The sequence below is a fragment of the Falco biarmicus genome, chromosome 11 (assembly GCF_023638135.1).
Source record: "Falco biarmicus isolate bFalBia1 chromosome 11, bFalBia1.pri, whole genome shotgun sequence".
Classification (NCBI taxonomy): domain Eukaryota; kingdom Metazoa; phylum Chordata; class Aves; order Falconiformes; family Falconidae; genus Falco; species Falco biarmicus.
Genome location: NC_079298.1, coordinates 4,779,881 through 4,797,641, shown reverse-complemented (window position 1 = coordinate 4,797,641; position 17,761 = coordinate 4,779,881). Strand labels below are relative to the sequence as shown.

The following is a 17,761-nucleotide window of genomic DNA, read 5'->3' as shown; positions in this document are numbered from 1 at the left end:
TGGGATTTTAATGGTGCCCTCCAGAATTGATACTTTTATGGGATTTCCATCTCCTGGGGAATTCACTGTACATGCCCGTTTCGTCCACGTGGCAGCTTTCCCCTGGACGCCAGTTGGTATTTTGAAAGTCTTATTCCCGGCTGGAGATCTGCCTTGCTCTGTTTATTGCTAATACATACCACTGAAGTAACATGATTTATGAGTATTTGGAGATGCCTGCTTTGGTACCTGTTTCTTCCTGTTGTTAGTCTCTCATCAAAAGATTTTGCACTGGGGAGAGCCTTTATATCCTGCTTTATTTAGGCTAAGAGCCAAAGCTTTGAGGAGTAACACTGTAGTCTCTTTAATCTATTCAGTGTAGATTCAAGTTCAAGATCTGTCCAAATAATAATAAAAAAAGCCCAGATGGTTCCAGTGACACCATTTGTTTTAATTGCCTTCAGAGTTCTGTTTTACTGATGCCTTTACATGAGCAGCTTATAGTTCCAATGTATTAATTGAATGGGTTTTTTTTCTCTTTTAAGGAGCAAAATTTATTGTTCTGACTTTCCAAGTACGTCTCCAAAATCAGAGGTGAAAGAATGCCATTTACAGAAGAATCATTCTTTTGAGTGTACATTTCAGCCTATTTTTCTTTTATCTGGATATACCATGTGGATAGAGTTTAAGCACTTACTAGGAACTCTTGAATCTTCACCAACTTGTGTCGTTCCAGCAGATGTGGGTAGGTCAAGATTTGTGCACATCTTTCTTCACTTGTGACATTGGATTTGATTCCTTAAATGGTGTAGGTAAAGTACTTCACAGCATTTTAAATAAACTAGATTTTGGAAAGAACATAAAAACATAAGAGCTTTGGTACTGTCTTCTAAAAGACATTGCATTAAATGTTGTTTTCATACATTTTTCTTGGCACAGCAGCAGATTGTAACTGCACCTAATACTGATAAAATGTCCGGTTTTGCATTTTTATCCTCTCAGGTGTTTTGCAAAGACATCTACTGAAAATGCAAGTATCATGTTTAAAAAGGCAGTCTCATTTTGAAGGTTCTTAGTTATCTAATTTTTCTGAAGTCTTCAATTAGTTAAGTTTATACGTTAATACAGTGTAGCACTAGATGTATTAGTTACACAGTTATATTCATTTAAAATCGTTAAAATCCTACTTTTGCGTGCTTTTCAAGAGTTCGTTTTGTGGCACAGAGATCTTAGATTTGTGTAAAAGCAAGAGGCAGGAACAGTGGGTGTTTCAAACACTGCAAAATGTGCAAAGCAAGTCTTATTATCTGGTCTATAACTCAGAGCATTTGTTGGACTGTGTATTTTTTGGACACGAGTGTGAACATATGTAGAGAGAAAACATGGCAGCTAGACCACAGAAGTGCTACATGAAATAAAGCAGAATAATAAAATACATCTATAATGCCTATGGGGAAGCATGCATACAGAGAACATAGCTTAAAACAAACTGTCCTTTGCATTTCAAAGTTTAAACAGAATAAGCAAAAACGAATGTCACAGGAAGGAAAGGCAGAGTTTAGTGCATCATAGCTAAGTGGGGTATGAGAATTATAACTATTATTATTCTTATTGCGGTGGCCTTGCAATTTTCAAGATTGCTCCTGTCTAGTTCAGAGAGCTGCTGCTTGTGCCTTTTTGACAAGCACATTCATTGATTATCAGAGAACCAGTGGGAGCCTTGGGCACCAGAAAGGAGGGTGCTGTGAGGGCTGGTGGGCGCAGATCCTGCACTTCTGCTGCTTCGGCCATTTGCCAGGGAGCCTGGCACCTCGTCAGTGTGGCAGCCGTGGTGTTGGTGTGTCGGGCACGCCTGTGCTCTTGGGAAAGATGATGGCTTTATGTGATGCTGCTCAGCGAGGAATTCTAGCAGAACTTTACTAGTCTGGTTGATTCAAGTCATCATGTTAACTAAAAAGTGATGAACAGAATTGACCTACGCTGGATGAAAGGTGCTCTGTATCATGGTAAAACAAGGTGTACTCATTCTATTACCCCAAATTTAAAGCTTGTTTCATTTTTTTGGTTGTTTTCTCTGTGCTCACCATCTCATTAGTCAAAACAAGTTTATTCTAACTTTTCTTTGTTAACAAACTAGGGCTTTGTGACAGTCCTATTCAGTCTGCTGGAGAAGCTCAGTTTTGGTGGAATTTCCTATTAGTGAAATCAAACCTTAACATAATATTTCCATTAATCATCACACAATGTCTGTCGTGAGCATTTATAGGAGCTGCCTTTCTGGGCCCTGTGTGCTGCTGCTTCCCACCGTGGTGCCCCCCCTTAGTGCCAGGCTGTATTTTCTGTTGTTTGTACCAGGGGAGGTACCAGCTGCTAGCACCAATAAGAAGCTGTTGTGGTTTAAATTAAGATGAAACGTACTGAAACTTGCTCATGGATTTTTTTTTTAAATTTTATTTTTTAAAATTTATTTTTAAATTAAATGTCTATTCTGTGAGAAACCCTGATTTTGATATTTCAGCTTAAGATTTTCTTTGGTGATTTTAGTTTGGGTCAGAATTGGAATGAGTTTCCAGTTAGGCATACATTGCTTTTCTCAGTCAGCAGTGCTTTTGTCTGCAGTGAAGGGCCAGCCCGCCTGGGTGGGCGAATTGTTGTGTTTGCGCGATAGTCCAGCCTTACTTGGAATAACAGAGGCCACAATGTGTTAGCTGCCACCCTCAGGACAGGAGAAAGTAAACCATGATGACTTGATTTAATGCGAAATGTCTCTGCAGACATTATAGTCTTTTTTTTTCTTTTCTTTTTTTCTTTCAATTTTCTAGTGAAGCCGCTTCCTCCCTCCAATGTTAAAGCAGAAATCACCCGGCATGTTGGGCTGCTGAATGTGAGCTGGACAAACCCAGCATTTACAAACAATGACCTTCAATTTCAGATTCGGTATGCTGTGAACAGGGAAGAAATTACATGGGAGGTACTGTCTTTTTGTAATCCAGATTGAAGCATGACTTGTGGTGTTGTCACTTAGTGCGTTAGCTGGCTTTTGTGGAATTTGCGGCATGCAGTGAATCATGGTTATGAGCATTTGCATTATCTAGCGATGGAGTGTTACTGATTAAGCCACTTTTTCATTGGATTCATTTTCAGGAATTTTGACTCTTAACTGATGCCTAAACAGCCTTTTGTTCTTACTCTAGATATTTTTTACTTCTGTTGCAGCTTTATGAAGTTTCAAATGTGCCAAGGTCAGCTCTAATAAAAGTTCAGAAACTTTGTGTTGAGTATGTTGTTCAGGTCCGGTGCAGAGAACTGGATGGGTCAGGTTACTGGAGCAACTGGAGCAGATCAGCCTATACGCTTGTAAAAGATATCAAAGGTATGTGTTTTTTGCGAGTGCACGGTGGTGGTCTGTGTGGTTGCAGACAGAAGTGTGACACTTCTTCCAAAACCGTGTAATCTTGCAGCCCCCTTACAAGGCCCTGAATTTTGGAGACTTATTACTGAAGATCCAGCAAGGAGGCAGAAGAATGTTACGCTGCTGTGGAAGGTGAGAACAATTATGTTTTGATCTTTCACTTTGACTCAGAAACCATTGGTGGGATGGCCAGAGAGGGAGTATGATAGACACGTGTTTCCCTGGGAGGTGAACTTGGGCACTTGCTGGGTGTGGGGCTTGGTGTGCAAGGCACTTGGGGTATGACTTCTCTTGGGTTCCTGCCTCTTGGCTAATACTGGAGGCAAGTGAGTATTGATTGTAGTACTGTGGTACAATGGGAGGTGGTTTCACCGCCTTAGCTCAGTTGGTCCACTTTGGATTTACTCCCTCCTGTTGATATCACTTCCTCCCTGCCTTGTCTGTTTTTATTCTCCAGCCTTTCTTGCAGCTAGCTGGCACACGTTGGGCTGATTTTGTACCCTCATCGTAACAAAGTTTATAGTAATGTAGTAGGACAGAAACTCCCCTGGTGCTGTGTGGTTGCTTTGGGTGGGTGGGAGGCAGGTGAGGCTCAGCACAGATGAACGCTGGCAGCAGGCATGTTTCCAGACTTGGCCACTGAGCTGAGTTTTGTAGGGTGGACACATCTGGGGTCCAGCTGCATGCACCACAGCCATGGATTTGCATGGGCGGCTGCATCGCAGCCACGTGGAGCGTCCCATAATTCCTGAAGTCTTACAGTCCTCACTGCTTTAGGAGAGCCCTCAGATCTCTGAGCAGGCTACAAGCTTCTGGCCTTTGTGCAGAGACCTGACCTGCTGTCCGCACTGTACTAATAATGCAGCTGAAGTGTCAGTGCCGTACTAGGTGTTCGTGTCAGCCTCTGCTTTCAGTGTGAGTTACACAAATGCTGTGAAACAGAGACTTGCTCTGCAATTTGCTCTAATACCCAGAAAAAAGAATAACATAGAATCGAAGACTGTAATTTGTAATGAGATGCAGCCTTCAGCTGCCAAGTTCTGCTGACCAGGATCTCTGAGCAGAATGTGCCACTGACTGCTAGACAGCTGCCTGTATAAACACCGCCGCAACTGCGCGTAAACTGGGCAAAGCTATGTTAAAAGGTTAATGCAGGACAGAGGAAAAAAAAGGACATCAGTGCCTGCCTGCTCCTGTTTGCCAGTGTTTGGTATGCAAACAGTCATCTGTTCTGGTTTTTCAGTCCTGAAAAATACTGACATAAAACAGTGAGTGACAGTGGGAGCCTGAAAGTTTGTGTTTCCTTGTGTCCCCCCTGCCCCCCCTTCACTGGAAAGGCAGCAAGTCAGTGTGTCAGCCCTCAGAGAGAGCGGCAGGAGAAATGAAGTCTTTAAATGGACTATGGCACCTTTGCTAAAAGGAGAGTAGCTGGTCTATAGAATGTCTTTATTGGGTCATGTTTTCTTAAAATTGGAACAGTACCTTCTGCACAAGTAACATTTGCTTTTGAAATCAAAGACTGGGAAGTTAATTAATGCCAATGTTTGCTGCAGCCACTGATGAAGAATCACTCATTGTGCAGTGTGAGTCGATACGTTATAAAGCATCAGACCTCAGGAAACACCACGTGGTCAGAATATGTTGATAATGGCACTACCTGCTCATTTCCGTGGATTGAGCGCACACATACCGTTACAATTTTAGCCATGAATTCAATTGGAGTTTCTTCAATTAATTTTAATTTAACTCTGTCTCAGCAGATGAGCACAGGTAAGAACACTGGTTGGTAATAGTTTTGAGATGTGGAAAATGCTAGGAATCCTTGCAATGCTTTTGGACAAAGCTTTCTTTGTATTTGTCAGAATAAAAAAATGTTTTATGATGCTACGTTCAGCTGTATATAGGAAACAGATCCTGCATCTCACCAGCAGAGCTATTTGAAAAATGAAATTTCCATGACATGAAAATCTTAATGATCTTTGGGTTGGGAAAAGAGTTGTCTTTCACTGGGCTGTCTTTCATCCCCTGACAGAATACGATTAATCAAAGAAAAATAAAGTCTTGCTGTAGAACTGATTTTTCATTTACTTTGCCTTGGGAACACCCAACATTCCTGCTAGGGAATGTATTGTTGTTTCCAAAATGAAATGTGGTCTTGTTTCTCCGGCAGCTCACCTGATGGGCTGCCAGAGTACATAGTTTTCAGAGGTTTGGCTTTACTTCCTAGGCAGCCTCTTCATTGATTCGGCTGTGCTCTGCTTTATGAATAAAATAAAGGCTATGGCTTTCAAATACTTCAATTGTGTAGCATTCATATGCATTTATATGCTGTGGGAAACATTACTGCAGTCTGTTTGTAGAACTTTATGGCTGTCATGCAATTTCAAAAGCATTTTTATGGATAAAATTCTTTCTGATACTGTGTGCAAGCATATCCTGGAAACCCTGAGGTCAGTAGTACATGTCATGGGAAGTGTTTGTCCGACTGCATTGCTGTCTTGGTATTTTACTTGGAGAGATTCAGTAGGGTTTAGCTTTCAAGGCTCTCAGTGTGTGCTTTGCTAGCTAGATGTTGACAGTTCAGTAGTTGTTGCTAATCTTACAGTGAAGGAGTGATAATTAGGGAGGTGCATGTGAGAGTAAGGGTGTTTGTTTGATGTGGTAAGAAACTTTTATCTAGTTGGTGTTTGGGACTAGTTGGAGTAAACCAAGCTTTGCTGGCTTAAAGAGAAATAACTTGTGGACTAAAGGTCAGGCTTTATTATGTAAATGATAAAATGCTGACTCTGTAGCAGTCATCCGTGTGTGTAGTTGATAGTATACACCTCTCCTGCTAACCCAGCTGTCATCTCACCTCCGAGCTCATGTAATTCACGGCCATTTTCTCCTTGTTCTGCCAGTGAGTGCTGTGCAGTCGCTTAGCGCTTACCCAGTGAACAGCACCTGTGTGATTTTGATTTGGACGCTTTCACCTCAGATCTATGTGATAACATCTTTTATTATTGAATGGAAGAACCTTAACAAAGAAGAGGAGATGAAATGGGTGCGAGTTCCTCCAAATATTAGCAAATATTATATTTATGGTGAGTGTGCACTTAACAATTAACATAATGCATTATATTTTCATGGAACTGAAAAATGTAGCATTACTGAGCTCTCTGATTCTTTCTTCTTCCTCTCTGATGGCTTTTATGGTAAGGACCAGTAGAGCAATTCTGGATTATCGTTAGAGGACTGACTGTAAAGGATTGACTGTTGCAATAACAATCAAGTTAATAAAGAATGAAGCTCAGGAGTCTGTTCATTTTTTGGCAATACAATAAAATTAGTTCTGGAATATTGAGTATGCCAGCTAATTACCCAAGTTAATGCGTGCATTTCATTTGCATTTTGGCTTTACTCATAGAAATTTTTACAATAGTCCCATAAAGGTGTTAATTCCGTGAAAGAAAAAGACTAGGTTATCCAGTATAGATTAATAGTTTTAATCTTCTGATATTGAAGCATGTGTCTGTAAAAGATGACTTTTGTTATTCCCTTCTCTGGGCTGATCTGAACTCTGATATGTGACTTGGAGCCTCTGTGGAGGTAATTGTTTAAAAAATAGGGTAACAGTTTTGATTGAGAAGGCTCATTTCCTCTCTCCAGATCACTTTATTCTGATTGAGAAGTACCAGTTCAGCCTGTACCCTGTGTTTGCTGGAGGAGTTGGCAAATCCAGAGCAACAGATCAATTTACCAAAGGTGACTTACGGGATCTTTCTCAGTGTTGTTTATGAAATAGGAGCTTGTAAAAGTAACCTTAAATGCAGGAGAAGTCTGTATCTTACCAGAAAGAAATGTCAGTATTGAAGTCATTTTGATATTACTATAAAGAGTGATCTAGGACTTCAGTTGCTTTCATTTGAAAGCTCTTTGTGGGATTAGTTAAACAAGGGATCTGAGTTCCTGTGCATCAGATTTAACAGCTGAGATCCTAGGGCTCTGTGATTCTTCGTTCTCCAATTGTGGACTGTGCTCTTATTTCATATGCTCTGATTTAATTTCTTAATAGCAAGAGAGCAGTGGGCACCTTCCACAGGGATGGAGGAGTCACCTCAGTATTTGAAATAATTCCTTCCTTTGTTTGTTCTCAAGGTAAAGGTTTGTTGATGTGCAATAAAACTCTTTTATCAAGTTTTTTTTGCACTTACACTGTGGTTTCTACTGTTTATGATTTCCCTATTGCAAAGTATTTGTTCACAGATGAATTATTTTACTGCGTTATTATCTGAATTCCTTTGATTTCTAGGTGGATATGAAAATGAGAATAACGCCAGCCTCTATGTGGTTCTGCCAATAGTTATTTCAACCTCAGTGTTGTTGCTTGGAGCGTTGCTGGTTTCACACCAAAGGTAAGGTGTTCGTTGTCATGTCCGAGTCCCAGGAGGCCTTCAGAGGAAGGCGGTGCAGCTTAGATGATGCCTGTCTGCCAGATGGCTGGGCAGGGTCCTTCCAAGGAAAGCTAGGAATTATGTTTTATCATAGATTTGATACAGTGTAGTGAAAGGCAATGGACTCTGTGGAATACAGCACCAAGGATTAAAGTGTCTTGAGCGTGCAGGCTTGTTACCTTGTGAAAATCACGCCCTTTTGGGCCCCTGCAGCAATGGGACCATCAGGGCTGTTCATTTTCACTGGAAGCATCACTTCAGCCCATACCACGTGCTCCTTACTTCTACAGAAGGATTTGTGGGCAAGTTAATGAGTGTCACGTGCTTTGAATTTGTAAAGCCCTTGGGGTTTGTATTTAATTATCATCACAAAGGTCTGAAGTAAAAATCCCTCTGGATTTTGTGGGAGGTGGGTTGGGGTCTCTCAGACAAGACCACCTGTACCTTTTATATTTTGCAGCACTGCCCCCTGGTACGTCACTTCTTTATGTCTTTATTTTTCCTCTTAAATTTTGGCCATCTAGAATGTCTAAAATGATTGTTTCATTATTGTAGTGATCTGGATAAATTGGCGCAGATTCCTTTTCTGACATAGCAAAGGTGAGTGATGGTAGCATGAGTGTACGAGGACAGTACCAACTCCCAAATTTCTCTAATATTTCAGAATGAAGAAGCTGTTTTGGGAGGATGTTCCAAACCCCAAGAATTGCTCCTGGGCGCAAGGAGTTAATTTCCAGAAGGTGTGTATTTCCCCAGTCCCCAGCTCTGACTGCTGTGTGCTCAGTACTGACCTCTCCCCACTGGTTAGGCTAGACCCTGCCTGAATTACTGAAGGAAGCAGCTGGGAGCCCCTGGGACGGGCAGCACAGCATGCCCCTTGAAGCCAGCCTCTGGAAGTGGGTCAGGACCAGAGACCAAACACCTGCTGTGAATGTTTAAATTGCAGGGTAGTTAGTAAATCAGTTGCAGAATCCCATATGTGTCATGCTTATGCACCTCGGTGAGCACCACGTGTGTATCGAAGGGCATGTGCTTTGCTGGGGTAAGCTGCCTCTCCGTTTGGCGTGTGGCTCGGGAGCTGTGGTGTGATGAGCTGTGACAAGAGGCTTTACACGGACTTACCCTCTCTGCGCCAGCAGGCAGTTTCTCATGGTCCCGGAGTCCGTCAGGGTGAAACCATAGAGAAAATAATCTGAATTCAAGGCTGTTATTCCTAAAAGAAAGAGCATCTAAAGGCAGAAGATTTTTCAGGTATTTAATTTGCGTTCCCAGTGAAGGTTTCTTTTCTCATCTTTTATTTTATTTCATTTCATTTAAACAGAGAATGGACATTCTTTGAAGTCTAATCATGGTCACTGCCTGCTGAACCATTGGGCCAGCTCCCAGGCTTCCTATACAGAATTGTTAGAAGATTTTTCTATTTATATTCAGAAGACAGGAAGCACAGATACAATACAATGCTGAGTTGTTTAAATATAACGAATCCTGAAGTAGCTCTGTCATAAATCTAAAATGCCCTCACAAAAATGAGGAGCAAGTGCCGTATTACAGACTGAAACAGTGCAGTTTGTCACTTGCACAGGCAGAAGCACTTTTGATTTGGCGTTTGTAACTCTTGTTTACTGCCCTGCTGAGGCTGTGGCTGGCAAAGGGCTGAATACTTTCAAGCCCTGGCTTTCAAAAGGAGTTGAAAGAGCCCAGCCCTTCTCAGGACACAGCCGTGGAAGCAGAGATATCAGACTGGTTTGGGATTTATCCAGCTTGAGTGCCAAATCTGCCCAGTTATTGACCTCACTTGAAAGTGGTTGTTTTTTTTAAATTCCAGTCGAGTATTTGTTCCAATTGAGAGCTGGCTTGGGAGTTTCCACTGACTTCAGGCACATCAAAGCGATCACATCTCTTACTTGCACAAGTACTTGTTTGTCCCCTTACAGTCTTTTGAACTTTTTACAGGCATTTGGGTGCTGCAGCAACTCAGAGAATGCAGAAATTGGGTGTGTGTTGTGCCTTCCTGTTTGCTTGCTTGCTTTTTCCTGAAAATACTGATGTGTGTGTTATGTGGCTTCTTTGTTTGTTACTATGTAAACATGCAGCCACATCAGTGCAGATGCCTTGAATAATCTCCAACGTTAGATCTGTATTTGAAAAAACAAGCCAGAAATCCTTCAGGAAAATCTGATCTCTGTGGTGGTTGGGCAGTTTCTCCTCATTTTTTTTACTTACAATTTTCTGTGGCTTTTTTTTTCTTTTTTTACTTCTCTGATGAACCATGCTCTATTTTTTAATGTTAAATGAAGCTCCTGGAAGCCCTTCCTTTGGGGAAGATGCCGTTGTGGTTGGACGGAGGGAAGAGTGGCTGTCCTCCCAGCTGGCGGTAGCAGTCACACTGGCTGGTGTTAGCTGAGCCTGTGCCTCTGCCTTGGTCTGGAAAGCGAAGCGTGTTTTACTGCGGGGGGTCACTAAACCCCTGAGTGGTCTGACACAGCTGCTTCCATGGCCAGGGCTGGGCTCTTGCAGCAGCTGATAATTGCAGGGGTGTAAGTGGCACCGAGGCCCCTGTATTTCGTCTTTTCATCTATAGCAAAAGGGCACTCGTGACAATCCTCACTGTCCCCGATTGCGGAGGTGCATGAAGTTTGTACGTTGGATTTAGCATGTTGGAAATGATTCTCCTCACCGACTGGCAGAGCTGAAATAAGTGTATGAAAGGTGATGAAGTTTTAATTAGGGAAGGAGGGTAAAGCTGACACCCTGGTGGCACTGCTCCATATTCATATTCCTTGTTCCATAATTAATGGGAAAGAAATGATGCATGCAAGTATGAAAGAAATTGAAGTTTGACATGACTTTTGACAGCTTGCTATGCAGTAGAAAGCATGCCTCTTCTGAACATTGTACTAATCTTACTGGAAAACGTTGCTTAATGTTAGTTAATTGCACTGAAAGTGCAGTGCCCGTCCTCAGATTAGCATGATCACCTCCCACTTCATAAGTGTCCAAGGCCAGGACACATTCTTTGAAACAGTGTTTTTAGGACCAAATCCTGCTTTTGTACGCGTGAATGGAATTTCCAGTAGAAAAAGCAGCATGTGGTAAGTGTATGGCATTTTTCCTTAGCTGTAATAAGCACCAGTTACATAACAAGAGCCGATATACCACTGCCAGAAAGTTCTGATGTCTTTCTGAAGGCATTTGATGTAGAACTTCTGTCTTGTCCTGGTACGTATCGATATTAAATCCTTGAGTCAACACCTGATCGTTACTTTGTATATTCACTATAGTACACTTGGGTTTTGGTACCCCGGAACTGTGTTTATAGAGTATTATTTTATCCTGATCTCACAGCAGCAAGAAGTTAAAATCAGCATCAAAACCAGGCAAGTCTTGCATCGAGACACTGTCTTACAAGCCTTTACATGTATGCATGATGTCAAAATCATAAAAATTCCTTTTGCTCAATAAAATAGTAAATAAAAATAAAAAAACTTTAGGACCTAGTGCTGGAGAAATTACTTAAACACAACCACAAGTATTTTACAGGGAAATTAGCACCAATTTTGCAAAGGCTCATGCATTTCTAAATTACCCTGCTATGTCCGTGGGCCAGTTTGCAGTGTGTAAAGTTAAATATTTGCGAAAGTCAAAATCTGGTTGTAGCAGAATTGGGCCGATGGTGTATTGTGATGTATCTGTGTTTGCACTGGAGTGCAAAGGAGGTTTGACTTCAGCCTGTCTCAGGCGTGGTGCCTGGCTGGCGGCTTGGGGGTAGGCTCTTGCTTGTCAGACAGATACAGCTTAAAGCCGAGACTGAGCAGGGGAGCAGCGCTGCTTGAAATCCCTGCTGTGGTTGGATCTCGTTGCATCTGGTCAGCAAAGCTGGGGAACAGGTGACCTGAGGCCATGACTTTTCTCCCATTTTACAGAACTGCTTTGCCTGTTGTTGAACAGAGTTTGTGCCCAGATTCTACCGTACGTGTGTATCCTGTGGAAATACAGCACCATTCACCCAGCTTACTCTCCAGTTGCTGACATGCTATAGGTTTACGTCTACTCTGGATGCTGGATTATGCATTGTATTTGATTAAATATGGGACATGTTTTAGTAAGTGATGTGTCTGAGTTGACAGATGGTGGCCTTTGCCAAACACCGCACCTGTCTTTGAACATGACGTATTTAATCTTGGCAGGCAACGTTACCTGTGTGTTTTCTGTGGTACCCACATGCATTTGTAAAAGCAGGTACCGGGGGCCTGGGGTGAGGGAGCAAGCAGATTTGGGGAGGAATGTAAATCATCTCCATGCAGGATAAACCAGCTGCCGGTTGTCGGCGGGCCAGTATATCAGGAGGAAATGTGGATTTTTGGTTGTTCAAAAGCATCCTATTAATACGTCCCCCATTTAAAAATGCTGCTGTGGGCAGTGTACACCGATGGCCTGTTAGTCTGCTTGCGCACAGCAGCGTCTCTGTTCCTGTATCAACTCACAGCCAACCTGTGAGAGGAAGGATGGCTTTCATCGCACAAGTGTAAGTTACGATTATTTGGCTTGCCGTGTACAGTAGAGTAGCAGCTCGTTTCAGTAGCTGGTTCATTTTAGATGCAGTTACGGACATTATTTTGAAGAGTAGGAGAGGCTGCAGTGCGCAGGCTGGCTTCGGTGTGGGAAGGTGATGGACTTGTGTGGGGCAAGTCCCAGAGCAGTTGGAAACCAGCTCGCCAGCTTTGCCACCTGAGGGCACCGGCGATACCGATAGCTGGTCTAGACCGAAGTAGTAGCCCAAGCTGTGCCAGTGAGTACACTCTTTTCTATAATTATATACTAGTCTAAGTATTTTGACATGTTCATAGCCATTCTGGCAGCTTTCCTGCTGTACAACACGCTTTGCTAATATACACAAAATCTGGTTTTATCTATTTGTTTTGTCTTGAATTCATTAGGAAATCCGTGGTTTTTTCAAGTGATTTTTCCTTTGTAGCTAGGAGTTGCAGTTTTGCCATTGGCTCGGGCCGCTGTATGTTGTATGTGCATATCTATTAGGTAGCAGTAAAGCGTACATTTTTCCAAAATAAATGTCTGTTTCTCTTGACGCAGTTCAAGCGTACAGCTACTATTCAGATGGGAACGCCCTAAAAATACTACAGAAAGGCAGAATTTTACCCTAAATGATACAATCCTAGCAGGGAAAGTTACTTTAGTGGACATGTAAATGATTAAGTCTGTTTATGCAATCTAAATAAAAAGCCAAGGACATCTAAAGGTATAAGACCTTTGTCTTGCAAAGCACTTGCGTGTGTTTTTAACAATATGCGCATGTTCATTAATGTAGAAATGAATGGGACCACGCAGCTGTTTCTGTTCCAGCTTAAATGACGCGCTGTCTTGGCTGGAGCGCTGAGCACGTCACCGAGCGCTTGCTTTGCGAGCCTTGACGCACAGGCAGGTTCTCGCTTTTTTTGTCCTGTCAGTCTTCACCTACACGCAGACCTAAAGAGGAAATGTGTTGTGGAGGATTTGCAACTATATACTTTTCACTAAAGCAATGGGTGTTTTCTCTGTGATTCTTAAAATCAATAGCTTCATGCTGAAATAAAGTTATTAAGTAATAGATGAGCATTAAAATGTATCTTTTCTTCTAGCCTGAAACTTTTGAGCATCTTTTTATCAAGCACCCCGAAGCAATGTCATTTGAGCCTCTTCTTCTGGAACCAGAAATAGTGCTGGAAGACATCAGTGTTACTAAAGCGTTGAAAAAAGAAGACACACAAGATTTTTTAGTAATTGATTCAATGTTTACAAAAATGCAAGACTCTGAACGTGATTCTGCTTGCTCTAGCAGCCATTTCAATAGTAGCAGCTTCTTCGAGAGCTCCCATGATGACAAAAGCAGTGGAGAAATTAGAAGGCAGCCCGATATTAAATACGCTACCGTTATCGGTGACTCCAGATCAAGTGGGCTTTATGAACAGAAAATGAATCTAAGAAGTTGTTTTGATAGATGCTTCTTAGCGGAAGATTCCTTAGTTACCGGCGCCTTGTCCAGTAGCTCTTGGGAGGTGGGAAATGGGGCATTTCTGATATTACCTGATCCGCCTGGCAGGCAGCCCAGCAAGACTCTTTCCCTTTCCCTTATTTCTTCAGAGGGATTTTCTGAGCCTTCAGAGCAGGATGATGCTTTCACAGATGGAGACAGTCCTGAGCGGAGCCTGTATTACCTAGGGATAACATCACTGGAAAAAAAAGAGAATGACATCTTTGTAACAGAAGGGTCCAGGGTGATGTGTCAATTCCGTACAACCAGTCTGCTCAAAGATGTGGGGTTTCTTCAGCGTGCACCGCCTAATTTAAATGCGTTTATCCAAAGTAGCCTTAAATATAAAGCTGTTGTGCCGTACATGCCGCAGTTTCAGATGACTGCTGCCAAGGTGCAGGAGACCACAGAGAAAAACTCGTAAGTCATCCCAGTGTAGTCTGATACTCTGGGTTTTTAGGCGTTGATACGTTCCTCCGTTTTTCCCCTCTCCCGACTGCTTTCAGGAGCTCTCCTCTTTTGAAGCCGGGTAACTGGTTCTGTATTCGAGTGCCAGGATTTTAGTAGGAAGAAATTCCACGTCTCAACCTAATTGTCAAATGCGAGGCCTTCCTTTAGAGATTTGATGGGGTTCAAATTAGTCCCTGGTGCCAACTTCCCTGTCCCTGATGCCTGGTAGGTGTATGTCTGAGCGCCCCGCTGGAGAACTGCATGTGAAATTGGACTCTGTGCCGTGGCTGTTGAGGCCAAGAGGGCTGGATGTGATCCCGGTAGCGCCCGTGCCGATGCTCGGTAGCTCCGGGCTGGGCTGTGGCCTGTCCGCGGGGCAGAGCCATGGGCAGCGCCATAAGCCCTCTGTAGCTGCTGCCACGAACGTACACGGCCACCGCATTGCTCCTCCGCAGGCAGCGCCCTGCGGCACCTCCCTGGTGTCATCAGTGCGTGACAAGAGATGACTGCTCCAGCTGGGGAGAGGTGGAGGGGTTGGGGCTTTTTGCAGGCCGTGCTGTGGAGATTCTCGAGGGCTGGGAAGGATTCGAGCAACATTCGCCGCACGGACACAGCTCCTTTCTCACGCTGTTACTCAAGGCCCGTTACAGTTCCCAGCAGCTCGTACCCGGTGGGTGCTTGCGGCGTGGTGCTGCCAGGCAGGGCCACGTGTCCCCGGGGGGAGCGCAGGCGGTGCAGACCAGACACGTGGTTCTTTGCTCCTTTTAGGAGTAAAGTATCTCTTCAGACATGTCAGCAAACTGTGCTGAAAGAGCTTGTTCTTGTTTCAGCGTTTGCTTGGGGACTCCACGGGCGAGAGGGAGAGGAGTGCCCGAATGTGTAGATGGAAGTATGTGTTGGTTTGGGGGGGAAGCTGGGTAAGAGTGGGCATTCCTCTGGGAATGATTTCTAACGGTGCTACTGGCTGAGCTGCCCTGGACCGGTGCAGCCAGCAGACGCTCAGAAAGAGTAACACTGGGCCATGGTGCATCAGTACGTGCTTGAACTGGTGGTGAATGGATGCACTGTACAGACACCAAATATAGTTGTTAGGGGTCTTTTCTCCAAAATCCTGATGTATTTATTGCTTAGCAGACATCTGTGTTAAATTGAGCCTGTGAATACCCAAATGGTCCACACCTGAAAAAGTGGTCAGAGTGCTCTAGTTCAGTTGTTGAGAGTGAAGCCCTGACCAGTGATGGCAGACTGGTGGCTGCTGCTGTGGGGGCTCTTTTAAAGGAAACTGAAAAGTTTCTGTAAAAAACCGTGAGGGCAGCGACGTGTGCTGAGCAGTGCCTGGGTGTATAAAACACTCCTTGAAGAAGTAATGGTGGAAGGAGCTAAAGGCAGTACAGTGAGAAGAGAAAGAGAATCAAAATTCTTGTGGCTACATTAATTGTGGGGTGTTATCCAGGTAAAACGATGGACTTGGAAGTAAAACGTCCACATTTTTGTTGCTGAACGGGAGAGTCTGGTAGAAATGGTACTGCCGTAAAATAAACATCTCTTCCAAACCCCTTCTCTAAAAGCCCACAGTAGAAAAGGCAGTCATTTGTCCCAAGGATCCTGTATTTTTCATCTTTGGTGACTGGCCTGGCTGGCTGGGCTTGGGGAAGTCTGTTGGCCTTCACAAGCCCAGCTCCGCTCAGCTGGAAGGCTTCGGGGGGAGGAAAATCAGATCTTGCACCCCCGCTGTATTTTCTGGGATAAGCAGGTAAAGAAAACTGCACTTACTTGCAAGCCAAATATATTTTTTCTACTTCATAGTTAGTAAATATTTTTGTATATATGCCTTTTCAAAGAACTATTTTGAGAAGCTAAGAAAGATGATTACATTGTGTATTCCAAAACTAAATTTATGTAAAACTTATACAGGCAATTAAAAACAAAAGGGCAAACCCCAGCAACAATAGGGAATGGCAGGAGCAGTGTGGAAGCACTAATATTTGTGAAAGAAATCCTGCGGAGCAGAAGGGACCAAAGCGAGTATCTGTCTCCACCTTGAATTTAAGACAAGTGTTACGGATGAGCCCACTGCTTTTTCTCAAGCAAGCTGCTAACCTGGCTGGTGCTGGCGGGTTTGTTTCTGGATGTTGCATATGACAGATCTAATGGACTTGTTTCTGTATGGCGGGGGAATTACAACATGTTTTGTGTTCGTTGTCAAAACTCTTCTGTCACTTGAAAATGTGGTTGGAGGCTGTAGGGAGAAACGTGAGCGTTCCCATAGAGTTCCAGGAGTAAAGCTGTGTTAGCACCCTGGTGAATGCTGGGCTTAGCATTCATCTGAAAAAAGAAATTCACTCCTGCCAGCATGTTAACTTGATGTGGCACAACCTCCAGCGGCCCGAGAGTGCCCAGGGAACAGAGCTGGGTGTTGGATTCTGCTTCTCCTCATGGTTTGTTTGTCCACCAGATCCAACACCTCCTGAAGCAGGAAGATGCGGGGCAGCTCCTGTAGGCCCGCTGCCCCCCCAAACCCACCCCACTAACGCCACGGGGATCCCTTGCGGGGCAGCACCGGCTAGGGTGGAAGACCTTGATTCCTGCACACCAGCCTTCTCTGGCCACCGTGGGGAGCAGAGCTAATGGGAGCTATGGAGATGTGGCTGCTGCCCTGGTATAACCGGAGGGACTCCCCTTCTGCTGCCCCTGCAGCGCCGCGTCCGCTGGAACTTCGTGTCGGGATGTGGTTAGGGAATCGCTGGGATGTGGAAAAGGGTGGTGCGGTTCTCTGCAGACTGGAATAATAAACACATAGTTCATCATGAGGTTTGGATTTCCGTAATTACAGCATCTAGAAAAATTCTTTAGTTGCGGTTGAAGATCAGCTGTCTCAAGAAATGAAAGCTCACATTGATTTTACTGTACAAAGTCCTTACCCAGTAACTCAGGAAGGACAGGAGCACGCGTCGGCGCGGGAGGGCTCTGCCGCGTGACCCACTGAAGGCTTTCCCGGGAAAAGGCAGGAGTGACCGTGCGCTGTGGTGCGGGACTCCGATGGGCCTCAGAGCTGGTGGCAGGAGAGCGTCTGCAGCCTGGGCGTGCTGCGGTGCCTGCTGCCGTGCCTGCCGCTGGGCTCGAGCGTTGCCTTGTTAAAAAGCAGGCGTGCAGACAGGCTGTCCTCTGTGGGAGGTACCTGGGTGCAGGCACCTTTGGGGGTCCGGGCTGTCCTCCTGGGTGCCTCTCTGCCGTCCTGCTCAGGGCTTTTTCCCAATGGCCAAGCAAGTGGTGCTCCTCAGAAAAACAAATTGATCTGGTATTTACAAAACTCCCCACTGTGAATGTAAAACTACTGTAAACACCGGCTGATTTCTGCTCCAGCAAAAAGGAAAGATGTGTAATTACTGTGGCCGCAGCAGTGCGATCCCTCGGTGTCCGTGTGCCTTCTCTGAAGCAACCGCTGTGCCCTGTGTGCAG

At 44.1% G+C, this 17,761-nt stretch overlaps 1 protein-coding gene across 9 annotated transcripts in view; it reads left to right on the top strand.

Moving 5' to 3' along the window:
- The window catches only part of LEPR (leptin receptor), a 41,068-nt gene extending 25,722 nt beyond the window's left edge, over window positions 1–15,346 (top strand). For 5 of the 9 annotated variants that reach the window (XM_056355993.1, XM_056355992.1, XM_056355991.1 and 2 more), the window contains 10 exons: window positions 525–724; window positions 2,802–2,950; window positions 3,196–3,352; window positions 3,441–3,523; window positions 4,945–5,161; window positions 6,292–6,474; window positions 7,040–7,135; window positions 7,683–7,785; window positions 8,489–8,564; window positions 13,461–15,346. In XM_056355993.1, the coding sequence (XP_056211968.1) occupies window positions 525–724; window positions 2,802–2,950; window positions 3,196–3,352; window positions 3,441–3,523; window positions 4,945–5,161; window positions 6,292–6,474; window positions 7,040–7,135; window positions 7,683–7,785; window positions 8,489–8,564; window positions 13,461–14,276 (2,080 nt within the window). In that variant the 3' untranslated portion in view covers window positions 14,277–15,346. Of the gene's footprint in view, window positions 1–524; window positions 725–2,801; window positions 2,951–3,195; window positions 3,353–3,440; window positions 3,524–4,944; window positions 5,162–6,291; window positions 6,475–7,039; window positions 7,136–7,682; window positions 7,786–8,488; window positions 8,565–8,632; window positions 13,430–13,460 lie in introns of those variants that run through there. The other 4 variants (XM_056355998.1, XM_056355999.1, XM_056355997.1 and 1 more) reach the window with 4 other exon arrangements.
- The last annotated feature ends 2,415 nt before the right edge of the window (window positions 15,347–17,761 follow it).